The sequence below is a fragment of the Alosa sapidissima genome, chromosome 15 (assembly GCF_018492685.1).
Source record: "Alosa sapidissima isolate fAloSap1 chromosome 15, fAloSap1.pri, whole genome shotgun sequence".
NCBI lineage: Eukaryota > Metazoa > Chordata > Actinopteri > Clupeiformes > Clupeidae > Alosa > Alosa sapidissima.
In genome coordinates this window covers 22,733,315-22,757,758 of record NC_055971.1, presented here as the reverse complement: position 1 = coordinate 22,757,758, position 24,444 = coordinate 22,733,315, and the positions used below count along the sequence as shown (strand labels likewise).

The window sequence follows — 24,444 nt, the reverse complement described above, 5'->3', positions numbered from 1 at the left end:
CACCGTTCAGGTGCAGATGTGTACCTCTGCAGGAAGATCTCATAGCGTCGACGGTATGCAAATCCAGCTCTTCTCACCCTCAGGTTCTCCATCAGCCCCAAGTATTTCACCTGGTGCCTGATCAGAACCTCATCAAAACGACCTAACAGAACACCCAACAGACATAGTGTCATCAACATTGGTAAGGGTAAAGAACACAAAGGTGATCTCATATTCTGAGACAAAAGACTCATGTACAGTATATGTGTGTCTGTGTGCGTGTCTATGTGTGTCTGTGTGTGTGTGTGTGTGTGTGTGTGTGTGCGCGCGCGTGCGTGCGTGTGTGTGTCAAACTAGCAAACACTCAAACTTGCATATATTTGTACATGTCTGAACGTTTCATCTGAAAACATTCCACAGATAGAATAAGGACATTTTTAATACATTGGCTGCTGACTGACAGTACAGATCAAGGAGACCGATTCCCCAGAGAAGGACCAATATTTAGCATAAATAATTAATACACATTTACCTTCAATATGCTATCATTTATCAAAAAGATTTTTCCTGTACAAGACTTTTATTAGTAAGTGAAAGATATATTTTTGCTTAAATACTCCTCTATGTTTCCATTCATGAGTTCCATGTAACTTTTTGCTTACATTATCTATCAACAATATGAACACAGCAGCTGAATTTGATACCTTAAATCAAAATCACACCAAGTGAGTTTATTACTTAAAGGCTGTTAAAAACAGAAAAAAATAGCTGTGAAACTGGCACAAAGGAAATACTGTGCTACTGTTAAGACAGAGAGCGTCCAGTGCACTGGACCATTTCTAACACCACACACTCAACTCTCACTTCACCTTACTAAACAGAACCCGATTACATTTGTAAGTCAACACCTTTAACCATTAATCAAAAACAGAAAACAAATTACTTATCATACTATTATTATAATTATTATTATTAATAATAATATATGTACAATCCTACAACCCAATTATGTACACTTTTTCCCCAAAGCTAAGCCTGTGTCCTAGAGTCATGCTAACACACCTGCTTGTTTGGCATCGTTGGGCTTGATGCAGCGGACGTACGACGGCTCCTTCGACATCAGAATTTCCATCAACTTCGCCAGACTGGTCTTGAACTGGGTGGCCGTCTGCGGGCAGCAACAGTACAGTAGCGATGAAGAGCACAAGCCGCAGAGACAGAAAGAAAGCCAGTTGAACGAGGGGGGAGAGAAAAAGCCAGCGACTGGGCTGAGAACACAGGTCCCAGTGTGCAGGTCTGACCAGGCGCTGACAGCGTTGTGCTGCTGGTGATGATGGTGGGGGAGCAACTAGCCGTCAACAATGCCCACAAACAGTCAACAAGAGCGGGCCACCCACACCCGGCCAATGGCCAGTGGAGGAGTGGGTGCTGGGAGGGGGGTAGGGCGGGGGGCAGCTGGGAAACAGTGAGCGAAGTGTGGAGGGCACCCAAGAGTCAGGGCATTCTTTGGGCCGTGGGCCGCCCCAGCGGGGCCCGGGCAGAGATTCCCCGAGTATCACCGCATCTGATGCCATGCGCAGAGGCGTGGACATGGGCCAGGGAAACTGGCGGGACGTTTGTTTGAAAACAAGCGGACCGTTAATGTAGACGAGGGGTGGGGGGGTGGGGGGGGAAGAGCACAAGCGAGCAAGAGCTAGTTCTCACCGTTTCTGGACGCTTTTTGTCGGTCAGCTCCTCCCTGTCGAAGCACTGGGTGAGGATCTTGTTTTCTGACCGGCACATAACCTAGCAGCAGGGAAACACACAGACACAGACACAACACAAATGAGACTAACAATCCTATTGTTCTCAAAAGACACATCACTAGTATCAGTCAGTGTGTGTTCCCTTTAGCATCTTCTCTTTCTGTCAACACTCTTACCTCCTTTAGGTTCCTGAACAAGAGGTCGTTGTTCTTGTCAAGAAAACCTAAAAATTAGAACAAAGAGAAATCCAATTACTGAAAGAGAACAATCATGAGAGAACAAATCCCATTTTGAGGTCAAGATCTTTGGTGAACCCGTCATCTTTGGTGGACCACCCCTGCTGACATCAGGCACCTCTGCCCAATCCCCGGTGACCTCTCACCATTCACATTGTAGTTGACCTCTCCAGCGTAGTGCAGCAGCCTGAAGTCTTCCCGGCCCATGACCTTCCGGGTCTTTCCATCGGCCAGCTTATGACTGGAGCAAGCACACACGCACACACACACACACACAGAACACATAAGGCCGATTAATCCAGCTCTTGTATCATCTAAGCTTTTTAATAGGATTTTCATATATTTATATCCTATTCAAGCCTTTTGCCTATTGCTGTCCATCAATTAGTGTGATACACAATTGGCCAGATCAGTGTTGGGCCCTTGAATGTGTGTGTGTGTGTGTGTGTGTGTGTGTGTGTGTGTGTGTGTGTGTGTGTGTTGGTGGTGGACTCACGTTACGAAATGAGCATGTCCCCCTACAGTTTCCTCCAACTTCTCCAGGAAGGTGATATCAGTGGCATCTCCAGGCCTGAGGCACTCCTCATCCTGAGGGAGAAGAGGGAGAGAGAGGGAGAGAGAGAGAGAGAGAGAGAGAGAGGAGGGAAGAGAAAGGGAAAGAGATGTAGAGAACACAAAAGAAGAGAGAATTGATTGAGTTTCCATTTATTTCCAGTTCAGCAGCTATGGCTATATCAAGGCAAATACATTTGGAAAGTATTCATATGATGTTTACAAAATCAACAACCAAATAAATAAATAGCTTAGATAAGTTTCTTTACATCAATACATACTAAAAAGTTAAAAACTTTTAAAGGTGGGACCTTATTGAAAATATCTACAACATTATCTTTTTTAAAAAAACTGCTAAAAGAAGAGAGAAGGAAGTGACACCAGCGAAACTTGAGTCATGTGCCCACTTAAAAAAAAGGAGCAAGACAAAAGAAAAAAGGAAATGTAATAATGAGAACTTTGACACAATTCCTCACCAAGATGGAAATGATGCCTTTGAATTTCTCCTCCACAAGATCGCAGATGATCTTGTTGTTGAAATATTGCACAGGCTCCCACTGTTAAAGAAAAGAAAAACAACAGACAATAAACAGACTGATAAATATGTATTACTTTTAAATTATCTCAACTATAAAACCAGACATTTTCAGAATGCAAGGAATCCCCACTCCAAAGCATTCTGATCCCACTCTGGACAACTGGGTCACCAAACAGACCCTTCTTTTATTAGCGGCTGGGCAGAGATGTTTTTAGAGTGCGGTCCGAGAGGTCGGCATTTCCATACAGCAGGCCCCATTTCACACATCAGACCATAATGTGTTCTTTGACTAGACACACATGGCGCGTACAGTGGAGTAGCCCCCACGCCCCAACGTCATGGATACCCAACTCAACAAAGCCCCACACACCCTCTTGGTTAGAGTGTTAGGACTACCATCATACCATACCATACCATACCATAATATTACCATAGTATACCATGAACAGGATCGTATGGGGCAAGGTTGTGTAGTGTGCAGAACTCTAGTGCAGTGACCAATGGTTACGGTCATAACAACCTCACAAAAACAGAACTGAACATTTTCCTGCGAAAATGGTCACGGTTAATGGTCAATGGTCATACAGTACACCTTTTTTGACTTAAATAAATAATTTTTTTGGAGCTGACATACAGTGTGCAGACCTTCTCCCTCCATATCCATGATACAGTTTGTGACATCAACCCACTACAGCTCAATGGGTAAGACTATAATAGAGTGTAGTTTATGAACATAAAACATATTCTTAGCATGTGAGGACTACTGGACTATAATATTCAGCATTAGGCTAAAGTATTGTGTGGAATGCCACTGCTCTGTAAAGAACATCATTATCATTTATTCCCCGTAAACAAAGTCAGTGAGGATAGGAGCAGGCTTCACTCAATTTGTCTACTTTTAAACTTTAAGAGTGCTGGCCTGGATAGTTATACATAAAGGAAAGTAGGAGAGAGGCCGCACTATGCATATATACTCTTTTATTTGCACATACGTGTTTCACTGAAGAAGGCACACGCCGAAACGCGTATGTGCAAATAAAAGAGTATATATGCATAGTGCGGCCTCTCTCCTACTTCCCCGTAAACAAGAAATACTATTTTCTGATTGGTTGGCAGGGGGCTATTAATTCTGAATATCGGGACACAAATGAAGTAGATCTGGTAAAAAGGTTTAACCACCGTTCCATATCAATGCTCTTTTGAACAGAAACTACAAAAACCATCGTAAACAACTGTTGAACTAGGGAGCACGTTTGGCAACAGTGGAATCAACTGTAAACAAGCGTTACCATTGTCAATAACCAAAGAATGAAACTGAACTGCATGTCTCCCTTTTTTGTGCTATAAATGCATTACTATTACCTACATCCATGAGTGCCAACCAGGGGATATCGGCATTTGAGGTGTCCCGATATACACAATTAATAAGCTTGGCACTATGAGTCCTTTCCCTCTGACTCATCCATTTATTCAGTCATTCCGTCTCATCCACTAATTCCAGACACCTCTGTGGCTGTTATCCCTTACGTATGAGGGAATAGTACCGTATAAAGCTGGCATGCGTGAGGTGGAATGATGGTGTAAGTGTGATAGCTGCGTGAATGACACAGCAGAGTAGAGTTTTAATCAGTTTACTTTGTATGATCGTGACTCAGGTATTAGCTGTGACACAGTTCTAGAGGAACTCCTGTACCATGATGAAGGTGTGTTACGTAAGAGTATTAACACAGATTCTAAATGAATATAGTACACACTTTTTTTTAAGTAGTAAAGCACTTTTTTTTTTTAAAGTATATTTTTTGGGTTTTTTGCTTTTATTCCGACAGGACAGTGAAGATTGACAGGAAGTGAGTGGGAGAGAGAGAGATGGGTGGGATCGGGACATGACCGCAGGTCGGATTCGAACCTGGGTCCCCATGGGTGCTTGGACCCGTTCATGGTACGGGCGCTGTAGCTTGTTGCGCCACAGGGCCCCCAGAATATAGTACACTCTTGAGTATGTTGATGTAAGGCAGGATGTAAAGGATGGGCAACCAGATTTTCTAAAACTAAAACCGGTCCTTCATTGTGATTGGCTGAATCGCGTTTGATGCTGTTGTAAAATGCAGCATAAACATACACCTTGACCCCATTTCGTTCTATATTACTGCACTACCATAACTTGATACAAAAGTTAAAGTAGCTGTGTCTCAACGTTGCTTGGCAACCATTCAGATAGAGAAAATATATTTTTTAGCGGAAGAATGACTATCTATGAATACATCATTACATTTCTCGTTGCTGTGCCTTTACTTTATGAAACTTTTCCAGGTTATTTATAGTAACAGTATTAGAAAAGTAATAAGCCACTAAGGGGCGTTGTTAGGCACGACACACTAGAGAGTAAGGAAGGGATGATACAGTACAGCACAATGTGAGTGAAAGTGTTGGGAGGTTTGTGTGTGCATAAGTGAGAGAGAGACAGAGAGAGAGAAAGAGAGAGATGGAGACAGACAGAGAGAGAGAGAGAGAGGGAGAGTGAGAGGGAGAGAGGGAGAGAGAGTTGAGTATTCTCACCGTGATTCCCTCAGCCTCATACTCATCCTGCTCAGACTTCAGGGTGAGTTCGATGAAGAGCTGCTGGAGCTTCTCATTGCAGTAGTTGATGCAGAACTGCTCAAAACTGCAGAGGCCAGGGAGGAAGGTGGAGAAGCAGAAGTACACAGCAAAATCAACATCAGGATTAATATTTAACAGAATTAAACTCCGAAGAAATATTTCTGTAGCATTTCAAGCCTTCAACACAAGTGTACAATAGTACCTGTTGTTTTGGAAGACTTCGAAACCATAGATGTCCAGAAGACCAATCACAGAGGCATTCTTGCTTGAGAGCCGTGAGTCATCCTGAAAAATGTGTCACACAATGAGTCAACAAAAGAGCAATTCTCCCCACAAAAGAGTCATTATTTAGAGGCGCCATTCTTCTCCGGCCTGTAACTTCTAAATATTTCCACTAGGGGGAGCCAAATACCCATGTGGGGATATTAGGGAGCCACGCTGTCAGGACTGATGGACTTCTTCCTGTGTTGTAGCAGCAGCCAATCCCCACTCTACGAGGACTGCTATACAGGGGAGGGGCACAGAAGGGGGACTAGTGTGTGTGTGTGTGTGTGTGTGTGTGTGTGTGTGTGTGTGTTGGGGGGGGGGGGTCGTTGTCCAAACACTAATGTATTCTATGGACAAATGGGAGGAGGATTGGGAATCTATGGACAGTGGGAGGATTGGGAATCGGTAGCTGCCTGGAAGGGAAGGCTGTCCTGATCTGTCCGCCCACGGCCGAGGGGGTCATCGAGAGGTGAAGGAGCCTGACACTGGAGGAAGGACGCGGGAGGTGAAGGCAGCAGGCGTACCTTGAATGCCAGAGAGTCGTTGATCTTGTTGACCAGCCAGGAGAAGGTGCGGCCATACACGGCCTTGGAGAGGGCGTCCCGAGCTGCTGCAGCCTGCTCCTGGTTTAGAGGGCTCATCAGCTGTGACACACACACACACACACACACACACACACAGGAAAACACCTATTGTTAGACACAGAAACCACTTCACTCATTGACATGTAAGAATGTTGAAGTGTGACACAGCCACGCCCTGTGGAAACGCATGAGAGCTAGAGGCCCTCGCTGCTGCAGAAAGCTGACAGCTGCTTACATACCTCCTCGCCTTTGGCAATGATCTTCTTATGTGTGAGAGCCTCCTTCAGAACAGCAACATCCACTCCTATCAACTACAGCAACAAAAAAGGGTCCTTGTTATAGACTTAAAGTCTCACCTATCCTCTAGTATACAGTATGGTTATTGCATAGAGAGGTTACCGTCATTTCCCAACTATTAGCCACAGCTTATACATTGATTTTGCCAAATGTATTCAGCTATGAGGTCAATACACGGGGGCAATTAATATGGTGTTAACATGGTTTTGTTTCTTTTAACTTGCATAAAACACTGTCCTGCGACTCATACACAATGCGGCTAATGCACAGGAAATGACTGCAAGGCTGGAAAGTGGTGGGGGTCTGTGTGTTACCCTGGACATGTATCTGATCTGCGTCTCAGACGTGATCCACGCACTCCCACTGTCCTCTGATCCGAACTGGACATTCCCCAAGTGAAGCACGCTGGCAATAATGTTGAGCAGCTCCTGCAGATGAGGCAGATAGGCAGAGTCAGTGGAGAGAGTGAGGAGTGGACAGAGAGAGAGATGGGGGGAGGGGTGGAGAGGGTAGATATGAAGAGAGAGAGTGGAAAGAGTGGTAGATTTTACAATGCTTTGGAGATCAAAAGGTGCAGATAAGATATGGGGTAATTTTATGGCTGCGTTGGCTAATGCTTTATAACCGTGTTACAGGGCTGTGAGCTTGGTGGAGGCGGAGGTACACAATGCGATGCTATCGCAGCGAGCATAATCAGCTCCTTTTCCTCTGTGTCTCTCTGAGACTCAGGCCCAGACGACCCCCCCCCCCTAAGCGCTCAGCTCCCCTGGGGGAGGTGTGGGGAGAGAGAGAGAGTGTGTGTGTGTGTGTGTGTGTGTGTGTGTGTAAGGGGGGTATAATCACATACACACACGCTTACACACAGATATACAGATGCTGGGGCATGGACATACACGCACATGCACACAGACACAACATAGAACTTTCCAACAAATAAACACACCCACATACACAGATGCCACGAACAGAACTGAATAGAACACAAACACATACATAGGCACTCAGATACACACAACACACAACCATACAGTCACATGCTAAGAAAATCTGAATCAAATCTGTCAGAAAAGTGCAGTGAGCTTAGCATAGTTGCACTGCATCATGAGCTTTGTGCATAAAATATGAGGTAGAAGGTTCTAGACTGCCTCCTGGTGGGAGGGCGTTTCTTACCTCCACCTCATCGTCGCTGAAGCCTATGACAGTCAGGGCCTTCAGCACCACCTTCCAGTCACTGCGGTCGTTGATGGAGCTCACTTTGGGGCAGTTTCCCTGAAACACACCCACAGCGTAGGTACACAGATTACTGTTTGCTCTGCAGCAAGAAGTCCACAAACAGCCGTGGAGGGAATCAGGTTAACTAATGCTGAGGAGAACTACTTGGGTCAATGTGATCTGCCATAGTCTGTGTACTAGAGTATATTAAACTTTTGCATAAAAGAAAACTATGAGTATGACTATGACAACTCAAAATGAGTCAGAAATGTCATAGCCTCTGACTCAATGGTACTAGACACTTTCACACTCATGCATTAGTATCTCGCATGCTTGCATCATAGCACTAAGAGAGAAATTCATAAGTAGTGAATGGGAAATGTAATCTGAATGTTGGTGTATAGACAGAAAGAGGGTGTAATGTCCTCAGGTGATGTATTGTAAGAGAGGTGGTGTCTACACTAATATGTACAGTATGTGGATTGTAACTGTAACAAATTAACAAAAGGTTAAGTGTCCTTGTGAATAGTGATCATCTAGGGTTGCTCAATCTGTGGTGATTGAGAGTGGTTTGTGTCGTAAGAAGAGGCTCTTGGCAGAAGACAGAGAGTGAGTGAGTGAGTGACCGAGTGAGTGAGTGAGAGTGATAGAGAGAGTGAGAGTGAGAGTGAGAGAGAGAGAGAGAGAGAGAGAGAGAGAGTGAGAGAGAGAGTGACTGAGTGAGAGAGTGTACATCAGCCTTGCTGACAAGGTCTCCAAGGACGAGAGCTCTCTTCTGTGGAAACTCCCCTGGGGACAATTGGGGGAGGAGGCTCGACTGATCCACACTTCCTCCATTAAAACAGTGGGGGGTGGAGGTGGGGGGGGGGGGGTTGTTTGTTTAAATCTGAGTCTTCTTTAAATTTAAGTCTGAGTCATACCTGTATGTGGGAGAGTGAGTTTGAGTATGTGCATGTAAGTAAGTGTCTGTGTGTACTTGCTGTTCACATGGTTACAGACGATTTGTTTGCTTGGTGTTTATCTGTACGAATGAGCATCAGTATCAGTTTTTAGCATCATTGCGGCTACTATCTGAGCGACCTGACTGAGAAAAAGGAAACTCTGGATTGATGTGTGTGACTGAAGGAGTTAGTATGTGTGTGTGTGTGTGTGTATGTGTGTGTGGGTGGGTGTGTGTGTGTGTGTGTGTGTGTGTGTCTGTCTGTGCAGGTGCAGTGTACATTTGTGAGACCCACTGGTGCATTGTTTGCACTCTTGAGTGATGGTGTGTGTATGTATCTGTGTTTATGTGCATGACTGTGTGTGTGTGTGTGTGTGTGTGTGTGTGTGTGTGTGTGTGTGTGTATGTATGTATCTATGTATGCGTCGTGTGGATACTGCTGCGTGCTGTGTGTGTGTGTGTGTGTGTGTGTGTGTGTGTTTATGTGCATGACTGTGTGTGTGTGTGTGTGTGTGTGTATATGTATGTATCTATGTATGCGTTGTGCGGATACTGCTGCGTGCTGTGTGTGTGTGTGTGTGTGTGTGTGTATATGTATGTATCTATGTAGGCGTCGTGCGGATACTGCTGCGTGCTGTGTGTGTGTGTGTGTGTGTGTGTGTGTGTGTGTGTGTGTGTCTGTGCATATGTATGTATCTATGTATGCGTCGTGCTGATACTGCTGTGTGCTGTGTGTGTGTGTGTTTATGTGCATGACTGTGTGTGTGTGTGTGTGTGTATATGTATGTATCTATGTATGCGTCGTGCGGATACTGCTGCGTGCTGTGTGTGTGTGTGTGTGTGTGTGTGTGTGTGTGTGTGTGTGGTGTACCTTGACCAGGTACTGGTACTGTGAGGTGTTGCGCTCCAGGCCCAGCCTGCGCAGCAGGTCCTCCTCGCCGCCCTCGATGAGCTGGTAGAAGATGTGGAAGTTGCGCTCGCCGTGGCTCTGGTGCACCACGCGCGACTTCTCCAGCAGGTAGTTCAGGATGTGGCCGCCCACCGGAGCGCCCTGCCATGGCCGAGGGAAGAAGGGAGAGGAGGTGGACGAGGAGGAGAAGGAAGGAGAACGAGAGGAACGAGTGATGCAGGGATACTGGGGTAGGCATATACAATATATACAGGCAGGTGTGGAGACACCCACAAATGGAAGGACCCCAATTCATGCAGCATAACACACAGGGAGAGGTACACCAGGTAAACATCATCATGGATAACATGACAAACAAAGGGTGAGGAGATATGAGTATTTCATATTTCAACACAGACAGGTGATGAATTTAATAATAATAGTAATAATAATAATAATAATAATAAGTTTTATTTATATAGCACCTTTCTCAGACACAAGGTCACTTTATAAAGTCAACACAAACAGAGCAAGACAACACAAAAACAAACAGACAATCAAAAAAAAAAAGGGCACTCCATTTAACATCATATGACTCGCTCACCTTGAAATCGAACTGGATGTCCATGTACTTTCCGAAGCGACTGGAGTTGTCGTTGCGCAGAGTTTTGGCATTCCCGAAAGCCTGATGAGTAACAGTTCGGGGAAAAAACAAGGACGATAAAATAAAGATGAATAACAAGTTCAGTACCGTGTCCCCAGGAACAGACAGAGGTCCTACTGCGCCCTTTCCCAGACACGGATGGGGGGGGGGGGCAGATCACAGAGGGCACAGCAACTTCTCTCGCACATCTGCCAAACATCTGGAGGCCACAGCAGCACAGCCAGAACACACGGCGGCTGCATCCGCCCCGCCTGACTGCCCCCCCCCTGCCCCCCCTCCCCCCCGCCGTGACATTCTCAGACATCCTGCTCCGCGCACGGCACTGTAATTTGCGTGTGTCTGCACCGTACGGGACACAACAACACACCCCCGCCTCTGCACAGCTAAAAGGCCTGCTCCTGGTCATTACCAGCGGAGTGTGAGGCGAGGTTGCTCTCGAGCTACGAGACCAGACTGTGTGCTGCTGCCTAAGCAAGGCCTGAAGGGGAAGTGTGTGTGTGTGTGTGTGTGTGTGTGTGTGTGTGTGTGTGTGTGTGTGTGTGTGGGTGTGAATGTGCACTCAAGTGGATATGTGTCCTTGAAAGGCATAGGTACTAAGGGCAACATAACAGCAAAACATTCTTAAATATTTATTTTAGACTAAAGACATTTACTATAAAAGGTACTCTAGCCACAAAACATTGAAGTCTTCTTTTTCTTCCTCAGTCCCATTACTGATGATGATCACATTTTAGAGTGTACTGCCTATTCTTATGACAATATCGAAGATGTTTTCCTTAATATTTCTTGGCCGACATTATAAAACCTATCTATGTAGTGGGCAAGGCCTGCTTACCTCCAGGACGGGGTTGGACTGCAGGAGGCGGTCCTTGACCGTCTGCACATGGTCACTCGCGGGGCAGGTGACGGCGTAGTACTGTAGCACCTTCTTGGAGGCCTCCGTCTTACCGGCGCCACTCTCGCCGGAGATGAGGATGCACTGGTCCCGCCGCTCGGTCCGCATGGAGCGGTATGCGTTATCCGACACAGCATAACTGACAGGAGGCAGAGAGAGAGAGACGGGAATGAAGAACAGAGATGTCTTATAACTAGGCCTAAATAACTGAGCCGCCACACTTCATACTATGAACATTATCTGCAGCAAATGTATGGGCTCAATGCGACCAAATCAAAGCAAATTGTTTACTCAGCATCACACAGCATTCACGGAATGAATGAATGAATGAATGAATGAATGAATGAATGAAGAATGAATGAATGAATGGCCATATTAATGAATGAAATTCATTCGTTCGTTCGTTCATTCATTCGTTCCTGCCGTGGAGATGACATAATGCAGTCAAGGGTGAGCCCTGTTGGCCAGAGTGCCAGCTCAGCTCATGCTGCTGTGGGCATGTTTGGCCTGATGTGTGAGTGTGGCCAGGGCTGGGCTGGGTGTGTGGGGGGGTGGGGGTGTCAGTGCCAGTGTGGGTCTGGGAGTGGGGTCTGGAGGTGGGCATACCAGCACCAGTGCTTTTGTTATTTCAGGCCCTTTCGCTGCGTCACTGCAAGCTCAGATAACCACTCGGCTGGTGATAGTCACATCGGGGCTTTGTGTGTATGCTATGAGCACCCAGCGTGCACTCCCTGGCCCCGAAACAGCCAAAGATGACAGAAACAAATATGAACCCCTTAACCAATAGGGGCAGACAGAAAACATTTGGCTGGCAAACAGAATAGAACAGGATGGGAGTGTATGTAGTGGTGGTGGTGGTGGTGGTGGTGGTGGTGGTGGTGGTGGTGGTGGTGGGGGGGTGTGCCTCATGCATTCCACTACCACACTGGTCAGCAAGTTTAAATATTCCGAAGGAATTCCCAGATCTCTTAGCAACATCGACAACAGCCTGTGCAAACATGGTGCCCATGCATCACTCCCACCACTTGTCCATTTGATAGCCGCAGCGATTACATAAGCAGACAACCCCCACAGTCTCAGGGATGGCTCAGACTGCCCACGGGCACTCACTCACATGTGGGGGGAGACCTCGTAGAAGTTGACTCCCCGGTATCGCTCCATGTGCTGCTTGGTGTAGATTTCCAGCTCCTTGTACGGGTTCACCGACACCAACACTGAGCTAATGTATGTCTGCAGGGGGTGAGAGAGTGTGAGTGAGGTGGGGGAGACACAAACACACACACACACACACAGAGGGAGAGAACATCTGTTTTTAATGCTTTTCTTTTTTTGTTGGCGACTGAAAGATTAAAGAGGAGCACAACTGGATGCAACCTTGGAAAAACACTTTAATGATGATACCCGCCCACTCACCGACAACTACAGCTACTCACAGACAACTACAACTACCCCTCAACCCCTTCCCCCTCCCACCCAAAGTAAGCACCACAAACTCAGGGCATGTTTGCACTGTTTGGGGGGGAGAGGGGGGGGGGGGGTTACTTACGTAGATGAGGTTCTCCTTGAACCTCTTGCGCAGGTTCTCTATGAAGGCCACCTCGCTGGTGTGGTTCTCCAGCAGGACAAAGTCCTGCACGCCCACCCGGTCTCTGGCTGTTAGGGCGCTCTCCATCATTGCCCGCACCCCGTCTACGCCAACCGCCTGTGCAGGGAGGGAGGGAAGGAGAGAGAGAGAGAGAGAGATGGAGAGAGAGGGAGAGAAAGAGGGAGAGAGGGAGGGAGGGAGGAAGAGGAAGAGAGAGGGCAACGTGTCAGGAGGGAAAAACTAACAGAGACTCTTAGACAACAGGCACGCCCCGACAGAGCAGGTGACTGATGTTTGTGAAGCTGCTAGCTGCTGCTAAACGCTTCAATATGTCTTCAAAGTGGCTCCGACAGCGAACAACACGTCCTCCGATTGCTGTCTGACTGGGAGCGCTTACGATGCGTACAGCAGTCTCCCCAGGGACTCGGTCTGGCAGGTTAAACACACTCACACTCAAAAAAAAAAAAAAACACGTTTACAGAACAGCGCACGGCACAAGGATATTAAACACACATGACAAGTTCCAGCACTGCCCTTCATGTTCAGTAAATGTGCCCACAAAACCCTCTAAATATAAACCACACCGAGAAAATTACATGAAGAAAGTCACACCTTCATATCGGCTACAGTCAAGCCACAACCCGGCATGTGCAACTCCACCCAAATTGTGCTGCACAAGAGAGATGCGACTGAACTAGAGTCAGGGGAGACACTTACAGACTGGATGTCATCCATGGCCTTGATCAGACGTTCCTTCTCTACAATGGCGCTCTGTGTTTTGCGCATTAGGTCTCCCAATTTGCTCAGATCCATGGCCTCGGTACCAGGGGCTTACTCGTCACGTTTCTTTTTCCCCCCAGCGACAAAAACTTTCCTCTCAAGCCAAAAGTGGAGTGGAGAGGTTGTCGTCAACGAAGCGATGTGTGGAAAAGGCTTGTGCCTGCACGCACACTCTTGCGCTGTCTCACCACACACACAAACGCTTTTGCACTCGCAAACACACACACAGACACACTTCACGTTAATGAAGACCTCTTTGTACTACTGACCACAGAGGATTTACTGTAATGCTGCTCCTCAAAACAACAACGCACAGGGATGAACAAACCCGCAGATGCTGACACACACACACACACACACACACACACACACACACACACACACACAAATAGGCAAATATGCAGCAGCACAGTGTGAACACAACAGCTGCCCATACTGTTGTTTTGTTATTGACACAGCGGCACTAGGGCCCTGGGGAGCACCAGCACACCTGAGAAAGAGCTTTAATTAAGGAGAGCGGAGGCAATTTCAGCACCAGCGGCTAGAGCACCTCCTCACTGGAGGATGACATGGCAGAGCACATGACATGGCAGGAGGAGGAGGAGGCAGATCCTAGGGCAAGAGGGAGGGAAAACACAGGGAGTGAATGGAACTGAGGCAGAGGGCAGAGGAAAAGTCCGGTGCCAGGAAGTGACTGCGCTCTCAATCTATCACCTTCTTCATCAGCATCATCATCATCATCGTCGTCGTTGTTGTCGTCGCCACTGTTATTACTTCTCTCACTCCTCTCTGAATGTTCCAGAGACAACTCCCTACGACTCATGGTGAAGGCCTTTTTAATATCTCCATCATTGTCACATTCCCTCCATCTCATTACCATCCTCCCGTTCTCTTCTGTTCCCTCCTCTCTCCCTCCCTCCCTCTCTCTACCTCTCTCTCTCTCTCTCTCTCTGGTGAATGAGGAGGGAGAATTGTTACTCAATTTCTGAACTATGTGACCTGCTCAAGGTTGACTGATAGCTGGTTTTGTTTGTTTGCATTGTCTCTTTTGTTTCTTTTTTCATTATTTTGTGTAGTTTGTTTTTGGTTTGTTTGTTTTTCGTATGTGTGTGGGGGTGATGTTCTAATATGGGCTGGTTTTATTCCTAGTCGGTTTCCTTTTGACTGATAATAAAGAAACTTAAAAGTCAAAGTCTCTCTCTCTCTCTCTCTCTCTCTCTCTCTCTCTCTCTCTCGGAGTGAGAGTTGCAGGCAGACAGATGACAGGTACTAACATAGTAACAATAAGGAAATATTGCTCTTTGTGGTCACAGCTAAACAAATGATTTCTCATGAGTGCCAAAGCATGCCCTACTGTCCACTACTTCCATGGGCTTTTGAATGGGCCTCTGTGTTAAGCATGGAAAATGACAAAGATCGGAAACACGACATTCTGGGGATTTCTGGCTATGCAGAATTATTTTCTAAATGGCGGTCTAATGCCAGATGCGCTGGCACTAGTCATTTGAGATGACAGATTTATCCTTCCCTCTGTAAAAAACTGATGATAAATTTGTGATTATATTTGCTTTAAATGATTAAGTCATAGGCCTTTGCACTAGAACGATAATGAATAAATGATGAGTGCAGAAGAATAAATCAATTTATTACACGGCTCTTCAGAGTGCTGCAGAAAGTTCCAATCACATGAATGGGCCTTCCCAACGTTCGGGCCTATGTTAAATCTATATAAATATACAAAGTATATAATCACCTCTGTCAATGGCAACGGGTTGATTAACGTCTTTCATATCCCTCCGCAAGAATTCCGTTCGCTTATTGCAATGGAATTTCATTGAAAGGGAAAGTAAGCTAGTAAGACGTTGCCACGCAACACCTGAAACGGTCAAGTTCTATCTGTATGGCAAACTATTTATTTTGTCAGCGGAAGACACGAAACGGTAACAACATTTTTAAAGATTTATTGTGTTAGGTTTCTTTTCTCGTTTTGGCAAGTAGCCGTGTAATAAGCGGGATAATGTATTGTCCGCCGGTAATTATCAGAAAATAAGTCACTTCAGGTCGAAGCAAAACCCCTCCGCTGCGCGTCGGGGTTCTGTTCTCCCTGTCGGGACTTATTTTCTGATAATTACCGGCGGACAATACATTATCCCTTACATAATGTTTGCTTGTTTGATTAAGTGATTACTTTGGCTTATCTATTCAGCTGGACCACTGGAAAGAGCTTTTGCTGTTGATGGTAACCAACCCACGTCACAGCATATTCAAAGCTGAGGTCCTTACTCATCTCTACTATTAGTCAAATCCTGGAGGTGAGAGCCAGGTGCAGGGGCCTCGGGCCTCGGTCTCCACCCAGTGCAGTGACTCACCTCCTCACGGTCACTCTGTCCCTCACCGGCACGCTATAGTGCTAAGGTGTGTGTGTGTGTGTGTGTGTGTATGGGGGGGGGTCCTTCTCTCTCTCACAAATATACATACACACAAACACACACACTCCATCACTGGTATTTCAGCGCTGAGAACACACACGTCCCATCTCATCTCATCTAGCACCTCTGTGAGAGAAGGCTCTCCCAGGCCTCATAACGTCCATCTCGTTAGGGAAGGCGCCGTCATCCAGGCGTCCTCCGTTGGTCACATAAAACCGGCAAAGACGTGTGGAAAACGACCGCAGTGGCAAACTGCAAACACAGTGGCCCGCTGCCAGGAGCTTTTGGAATAAAACCGTAGTGGTCTAACAAGAGGAAGCCCCCTCTCTCCCACGCCTCCTTTTTACAAACAGAATTCTCCGAGCTCCTGCTCCATGACTTCATTGTTCCTCTGTTGGGTCTTTATAGTTGGGTCTTCCTGCTCCCACCCTGTCCACCTCTGGCGTTCCCTGACTGGCGTCCGTGCGGCCCCCGGGCCGGGACCCCCGTGCTTACCTAGGGCCGCGCTGCCTGCCTGCCTGCCTGCCTGCCTGCCTGCCATGCCGTCAGACTTTCCAGATCCTGTGGGTTAAACAAAGGAGTGGGGAAAAGGGAGACGGCCAAACAGGCTGGACCTGCGTGTCAGAGCTCACTCACTCACTCTCTTTCACACACACACACACACACACACACACACACACACACACACACACACTCGGACTCTCACGGCCTGCCTCTTCATCACACTCCCCGTGCTCACGCTCTTGGAATCCTTCTCCAACTCTCTGTCCATCTCCATCTCCTCTCCTTTCTTTCCATCCCTCTGTTTCTTTGGCTCTTCATTAATTTCCCTCTTTTTCCCTCATTTTTCCTTCCCCCTTTCTTCTTTCTTTCCTTCCTTCCTTCCTTCTTTCATCTTTCTTTCTCTCATGTCCTTTCTTTCTGATTGTCTGACTGCATCTTTGTCCATCTCCATTTCTCACTTTGACATTTCCTCCTTCTCTCTGCCCATGATCTGTCCTTCTCCGTCCTTCTCAGGAGAATGTCAGAGTCAGCTGGGTCAGAGACCGAGGGAGTGAGCTTAACTGCAAACAATGCTTGCTCTTTAGGCTTTGACCTTCCTACAGCCGCAGGCACAAGGCAAGGGCAAAAAAGCTCTAAAAAAACGAGGTGGTTTGCTTGGGCAGATCGGTTAAATATGGAACAGCTCAGATGCAGCATGCCTGCGTCAGCATGCATCGTGTTTCGGTTTCTGTCAATAGTCCGCTCTATGGAGACGTTATTCTGAGCAGAGGCCACATTTCAAATTGATGTTTTCAAGTTGGAAGTGCACAAACAGCAGTCTGCCAGCACAGTCTCAGGAACTTGGTTCAAGCATCGCTTTCCATTACATCGAGCAACTACTGCCATGGTTTAAGAACACTCAGTACACACACTCAAAAAGTCTCTGAAACACCATTGTGTTCGGGTTAAAAAACACCGCTGAAGGAAACGGTAATACTGCATTTTTGTACCCTGATTCAGCCATCCAGCTGCCTAGACCCACCCCTAACTCTCGTTTCACAGTCAGGTCTTTCTGTGGGGAAAGATTATTGTCCATGCAGAGCAACCCCCCCCCCCCCCCCCCCAACATTGACAAAAGATAAATTACTAGAAAAGAGAGTGGTCATGCTGAATGACAAAGAATGCAAGTACTAAAGAAAATAGAATGACATTGACTGCAGATCGAAATGAGATGGAGGCATCCTCTGGGATGGACGGGGGTTCCCTGCTGATAGCTGAACTGTGGCAGAGGCCAAGAGGTGGCAAGGGGTCACCACATCACTGTTCTCAGCACAGCTGGCTGGAGAACAGCGAGAACTCCGAGTTCTGCCCCGAATTTTGAACTTGCTGAAAACAATGAACAACTTTTCTAGTTGCTGCTGGTATGGGATAGGGAAGCTGCTGGGTTGCATTATAAGCAACACTGGGCAAATGTGACTCATCTAAACTTCCCAGAGATATATCCAGCTTTCTACTGAAATCCCTAGAACGTAATGTTCAGTGTTTTGCTTTTGGTTTGTTTGCTTTGAACGAGTTTCCCCCCTTTATTTAGCTGTAGGGTTTGAACAGTTGCTGCCACATCACACGCAGAACAAGAAAGCTGTGATGTAAAGGAGGCCGTCTCCACTGCGAGGTCCTGATTAGCTTTGATTGCAGTGGCTGTTTAAAAGGACGCTGATGGATCGGCGTTCACAGCTGCTCGGCGACAATCTCTAGGGAAAGCAGACAGACAGGTGCGTCGGGCTCCGTCTCAACAGGTGAAAGTGTTCGAAGTAAACAAACATATGTACACAGGCTCCGAAAAATGCACACTACATGTACACGCACACACACACACACACACACACACACACACACACACACACACACACCCCTCCAGTGGACAGGGTTTGTGTTGGCAGCTGAAAAGTTTGGGCCACAAACCTGTGGGGAACAATAGAAGGTATTCAGAGCGAACTCATGACAGTGTAGAGGGCATTTAGATGGCAAGTCAGCAGGGGGACATTCCTGAGTTCCACCTCTGCCATAACTGGAGACGCTGAGGCAAAGAGGGTACAGCGTGGGCCAATATCTGGAGTCTTTGCCCGGTTTTTTTTTAAGTGACCATTTCAAGGTATTATATGTACAGTACTGTTCTGTGGAGTGTCTGTAGATGAGCAGTGCTTCTAAGTCTCTGACAGTCTCTCTATGGGAACGTCCCACACTGAAACTAAAAGAAGAAAAAGAGCTACAGAGTGAGAGTGAAAGAAGAAGTAGTCAGGAAGAAAGAAAGAGTGAGTAAATGAATGAGAGAGAGAGTTGAAATGACAATAAAGGGTGAAAATGAGAGCAACGTGGGCGAACAGGAAGCTCTATCGATACCACATCTCATCAGCCTTCTATGTACTTAAGGCTGTTTTCCGGTTTAAGTCACTCAAGATGTTTACATAGTTACAGATGTACATAGTTACTGTACATGATATCTGATAGGAAAGCTGTCAGATATCTCCTTGGCTTGGAAACGACACACAAACATCGGATGTAACAGATACAAACAGACTGCTGTATTACTCATGATGACAGTCTCACACCTTCAGCACAGGTGAACAGGTGCTGTTGCACTGTAGACCAGATCAATGGAAGACTACCTGGGATTAGGTTTCTCGCAAAAGATAATGGTCTATCACTCTGATCCAGAGGCAAGTTGAACAGGTGCTGTTGCTCTGTAGACAAGATCACTAGACTACCTAAGAGTCCCTTTCGCAGTCAGAAGACCCCTCAACATCGAACCCTCTGATTGACAGTCATCAGGCCACGGAATAATTGCAGAATGCCTCAGGGATGACAGCAATGGGAAGCAATGTGTGGGGCGGATCAGGCTTGCAAGGGCCAGCCAGCAGCAGTTTCCTTACCGGCTACACTCTCGCCCTGTCTCAGTGCCAAAGAATTCGGCAGGAGGGGTAGTGACGGTGAGATAGTGATTGCTTCTAGTCATGGTGCTGGAACACCCACACACACACACACACACACACACACACACACACACACACACACACGCACACACACACGCACTAACATGCACAACAATACACACATTAGGTCATGGGAATTTGGAATCAGAACAGAGATAATGTTCACCAATCAGCTGTTTGTTACCATGCCAACAAATGTATTCTTAGCACACTCACTCCTAGCACTTTCATGACATGACCTGGGGAACACTAGCAAAATGCTATAGTCGATGCAAAACAGAATGCAAAACAAATGTATGCTGCCCCCTATTCTTCACTAATATCCAAAATTCTACACCGGTACACAGGTGAGTGTGTTATCTAACTTAAAATGCATAAAGACAGATCTGCAAAAAGTTCTGCAGCAGTCTCAACATAAACCCCAAGTCCAGTTTATGACATATGTGCCCTGCCCCTCCAAACGTACACTCTCCTTCAACCCCACATAAACACAGACACCTCAAAGAAAACAAGGGGCTTCTAGGTTAGAGTGAGCAGTGCAGGCAGGCTTCTGTTCTTACCATTGCTTGGTACTTCATCTCACGTCTCTGTTCGCTCCGTAGGCACAAACTTTTTCCTGTTTTTATTTCCAAAACAGCCGTCCACGTCAGAGGAATCGTGCAATCATTTGTTATTATAACTCTGCCTGCTCTGCGTGTGGGAGACGTCCAGCTGCCATCTCTTCTCCAGTTGTTTCTCTTGCTCCCCTCATTCCCCCTCTCTCTCTTTACTGTGTAAATCTCTCTCTTCTCTGTATTCTACTGCAACCGTTCCCTTTTCCTCTCTTCCACTCTCCTTCAGTGTCACTCTCTCTCTCTCTCTCTCGCACTCTGTCTATGTTGAGGAACAAGTTCCTCTGAAAAGTGCCACCCTCCCTCTCCACCTCGCACCCTTCCCCCTCACTCTCTCAACCCACCCACCCCACCCCACCCCACCCCAGCCTGGACTGAGCGTTTGGCACTGGAGTTTAAGGGGTTTACAGTGAAAGGTAAAACTCCTATGGGGCTGGAAGTCCATGTGCGTTCCACTCTCTGTGCCTGCTCTTAAAACCAGGCTAAAGGGCAAATAACCACCCCAAAACATCACACACACACACACACACACACACACACACACACACACACACACACACACACACACACACACACACAGCCCTCACATCTGGTCACAACTACCACGTCAAGAGAAAGGAGACAGAGAGAAAAAAAAATGTGCACATTTTTTCTTTCCTTCAGGGGACTGGAAGGCAGGATAGCTGGGACTGGGGCAGGGGCGAAGAACACACGTGTCAGTATCTCTGAGAGAATATCAAATATGTCCAAATAAAAATCACCGCCGAGCCATGTGTGTGTTTTCTCCTCCTTACATCCCTCCCTTCTCTCTCTCTCTCTCCACCATCATCCTCCCAGCCTTCTTCCCCTGCTTCTGCAAACTCAGGCGAATTGAACAGACTCCACGGGATTCCCCCTCCATAAATTGTAGTGACTGGGGCGTAAATGCGTTGAGGCTGGCTCATGCTATCGCATGTTACACTGCCATCACTCAGAGCACAACTGATCAGTAGATTTACAGAAAGAAATATGACTGCAACATAAACCAATAACTCTGTCCAGTCAGGGGCATGGGGAAGCTCTCTCTCTCTCTCTCTTTACATATCTCTCTCTCTCTCTTTCTATTAATCTGCAGCAGTAGAGAAGAACCTCCTCCTGCCGTCTATAGACAGACAAGCAACTGCAGGACAGACAAGGACCAGAGGCTCGTGAAGTGTCTCTCTGTAAATAATTTGCAGGGGTGTCCCTTAGGTAATGTCTGGCTCTGGCCTGCAGACAGAAGGCTCTCAGAGAGTTAGGGCGTGTGTGTGTGCATGCGTACGTGTGTGTGTGTGATGACATCAGTACTGCAGCACAGTTTGGGCACAGCCCGCTCTCCTGAGTGACCGGCCACAGGGAGAGGCTACCCACTGAGGAAACTACGGGGTTAATGTGTGAGGTCATATGTGTGTGTGTATGTGTGTGTGTGTGTGTGTGTGTGTGTGCGCAGGACACACCCCTCGCTGTTCCTCTCCACCCTGCTTGGCTCAGCACAGCACACACCACCTGTCCTGTCCAAGTGCAGGTAAAGCTCCATGCCAAGGTCAACTCTGCCAACCCCGCTGCGGCGAAGTGGCGCCATCTACTGGCTGCAGCTGACCTCTCGAGGTGGGCGCGGTGAAGCGAAGTGGTGAAGCGAAGCTTCGGACCGACACAGAGGCTTTTGTGAAGTTCGATACTCTCTGTGTGAATTTAGGAAAAACACATTTGAATGCTGTTGAATGTTAATGTGTCAGATAAATGCTAATGGCGTCTCTCTCTCTCTCTCGCCTCTTGTCTTCCTGTCTTTTCTCCTCCCTTCTCTCTCTCTCTCTCAATCCTTTTTTCTTTTTCTCGCTCTCTCTTTGCCCAACATAATCAGAGCCCCCGCCTGCAAGAATCTGAGTAATGTTTTCCAGACGGTGTGATTTTCTCTTTCTTCTCCTCTCTCCGTCCCTCACTCTCTCCCTCTCCCTCTCTCTCTCTCTCTCTCTTTCTCTGGGAAAACTGGCATCACTGGGCCAACTCACACACAGGAGGGAGGGGGAGAATAAGACAGATATACAAATAAGAAACAAGGCAGCCAGACAAATGGACAGAGGGAAGAGCAAAGCTCTTGTTCTTTTCCTCTACCCCTGTCTAGCTTGGGTGTGTGTGTGTGTGTGTATGTGCGTGCATGAGTGTGTGTGTGTGTGTGTGTGTCTTTGTGTGTGTATGTGTCTGTGTGTGTATGTGTGTGTCTGTGTGTGTCTGTGTGGCAGCAATATACCACCTTTGTTAGGAACAAACAAAAACTCTGCGGCTGGCTGTCATGACAACCATGTAAACAAACCCAACAGCGCTAAATGCTAAGGTTGCATATTTGCTTTGGCCAAGGCCTGCACCCTGATCAGATCTCCTTTTTATAGTCGTCAGTCTCGCCCTTGGCCCTTTGTTCACATCGGGCGATCAGAACTCATCACTGCTAAGCCTTGATCAGACAACTACAAGACAATTAGTCCACTGGGCCTGAGGACAGAATGACACATCTCTTTCTCTCTCTCAACATCTCTCTCTCTCTCTCTCTCTCTCACTCAACATCTCTCTCTCTCTCTCTCTCTCTCTCTCTCTCTTGTCAACTAAGGACAACTTAAAAGAGGTTTAACAGCAGTAGAGTGTGCCAGAAACTTGCAAGGTGCTCTACTGACAGGGCCAACAACACATCCAAGTGCAGGAAAAGCCAGAGAGACATGAGCAAACACATTTAAACACCCATTAGTCAACCGCCAGCTACTACACACAGAGGAAGTGCTTCCTCACTGCTGTAAGGAAAAGCACCAGCATTAGTGCATGGTAATGGGAAAACTCCATGAGAAAGTAGAAAATTGGGCTGTTTTTTTTAATTATTATTTGTTAATCTCTTTGCGTGGTCCAGTCCCCTCAATCCATCTTTATTTTCTCAGCATCTTTGTGTATTTTTTTACTCACTTCCTCTCTCACACTGCAACATCTCTCTTTCCTATCTGGGGACCTCCCCCCCCCCCCCCCCCACACACACACACACACCACACACCCACATATACCACACACACACCACACACAGACACACACACAAACCACAGACACACACACACACACACAGACACACAGACATGCCACACACACACATAGAGACATGCCACACACACACACATAGAGACACACACACAGACTCCGATTCCCAGCCCCTTCTCCCTCATCCAAAGCTTCCTGTGTGCATGACACAAATTTAATAGGACACGCACAGCATGTTATGGGACCCTGTCTGCTCTGGTTAATGTCACCCAATAGGCTGATAGGATTATAGGTGCACAGCCTGCATGGCTGGGGCTGTCATATCTGCTTGTTCCATAGCTATCATGCTCTCACTCACTTAATCTCTCCTCACTCAGAGCCCAGAGTTGGTGCGGCGTGAATGAGCTCTGGATAGATTTGGACTTAGTTCACCTCTGCTGCAATCCCTATATAGCTCTGCCATTCAAAGCCAGTGGGCTGCTGCATATCCACCACTACCCATACATATAACATTGCCTATATAGACCCATGATTAGCACTGCAGGCTTTTATTCACAGCCATTTTAGATCTTGGTGTCAGGGTGGTAGCATCTGCAAAAAGACAGGCACACCAACATGGAGAAGTGTTTGGAAATGTATGTGTGTGGGAAATTAGACGATTACATAGTGTAGCACTTAGTCTTTCAGACTGCTCTCTTCCTGAAACCCTATCGTTTTCTGTTGCGTTCCTTTGCACCTGACTGTTTTAAGCACCGCTTTCCCTCGTCAGCTAAATATACCCACATGCTCTCTCTCTCTCTCTCTCTCTCTCTCACACAGGGCTATTTGTGGCTGTTTGTGTGTCTGCAAGTGTCATTGTGAGAGAGTTAGGCAGCTCAGGGACATTAACAGCTCAGGCCTGGTCAGTTGCAGTCCCCCCCTGCACCCAGGAGGTACTGGAAGAAGCTCTGGCACAGCCAGTGTCATCAAGGAACCACCCAGTGTGAATGGCCTGTGGGCATTGGGTGGAGGATTACGGCTTATCTTCTATTCCACTTAAACTGTGACGTTCAACCAGATCCTAATCTAAAATATAAAGTAATTAAGTAATTTGTAATTAAGCAAAGTAAAGGTTGGCAGTATGACAGACGCCAAACACTG

At 46.9% G+C, this 24,444-nt stretch overlaps 2 protein-coding genes across 5 annotated transcripts in view; both read right to left on the bottom strand.

The window, feature by feature from the left end:
• Window positions 1–24,444, bottom strand: part of myo1cb (myosin Ic, paralog b) — a 45,691-nt gene that overhangs the window by 8,097 nt on the left and 13,150 nt on the right. For 3 of the 4 annotated variants that reach the window (XM_042064160.1, XM_042064159.1, XM_042064162.1), the window contains 18 exons: window positions 12,943–13,098; window positions 12,511–12,626; window positions 11,337–11,535; window positions 10,442–10,522; window positions 9,820–9,999; window positions 7,967–8,065; window positions 7,111–7,224; window positions 6,739–6,810; window positions 6,440–6,559; window positions 5,851–5,933; window positions 5,607–5,712; window positions 2,989–3,069; window positions 2,457–2,548; window positions 2,107–2,201; window positions 1,901–1,947; window positions 1,684–1,764; window positions 1,042–1,147; window positions 25–142 (listed from right to left, as the gene is read on the bottom strand). In XM_042064160.1, coding sequence (XP_041920094.1) covers window positions 25–142; window positions 1,042–1,147; window positions 1,684–1,764; window positions 1,901–1,947; window positions 2,107–2,201; window positions 2,457–2,548; window positions 2,989–3,069; window positions 5,607–5,712; window positions 5,851–5,933; window positions 6,440–6,559; window positions 6,739–6,810; window positions 7,111–7,224; window positions 7,967–8,065; window positions 9,820–9,999; window positions 10,442–10,522; window positions 11,337–11,535; window positions 12,511–12,626; window positions 12,943–13,098 — 1,946 coding nt within the window. Of the gene's footprint in view, window positions 1–24; window positions 143–1,041; window positions 1,148–1,683; window positions 1,765–1,900; window positions 1,948–2,106; window positions 2,202–2,456; window positions 2,549–2,988; window positions 3,070–5,606; window positions 5,713–5,850; window positions 5,934–6,439; window positions 6,560–6,738; window positions 6,811–7,110; window positions 7,225–7,966; window positions 8,066–9,819; window positions 10,000–10,441; window positions 10,523–11,336; window positions 11,536–12,510; window positions 12,627–12,942; window positions 13,099–20,223; window positions 20,467–24,444 lie in introns of those variants that run through there. The other variant, XM_042064161.1, reaches the window with a different exon arrangement.
• Window positions 22,230–24,444, bottom strand: part of LOC121684202 (14-3-3 protein epsilon) — a 29,717-nt gene continuing 27,502 nt past the window's right edge. Inside the window, exon 7 of the mRNA XM_042064168.1 lies at window positions 22,230–22,241. Coding sequence (XP_041920102.1) covers window positions 22,240–22,241 — 2 coding nt within the window. The 3' untranslated portion in view covers window positions 22,230–22,239. The remainder of the gene's footprint in view (window positions 22,242–24,444) is intronic.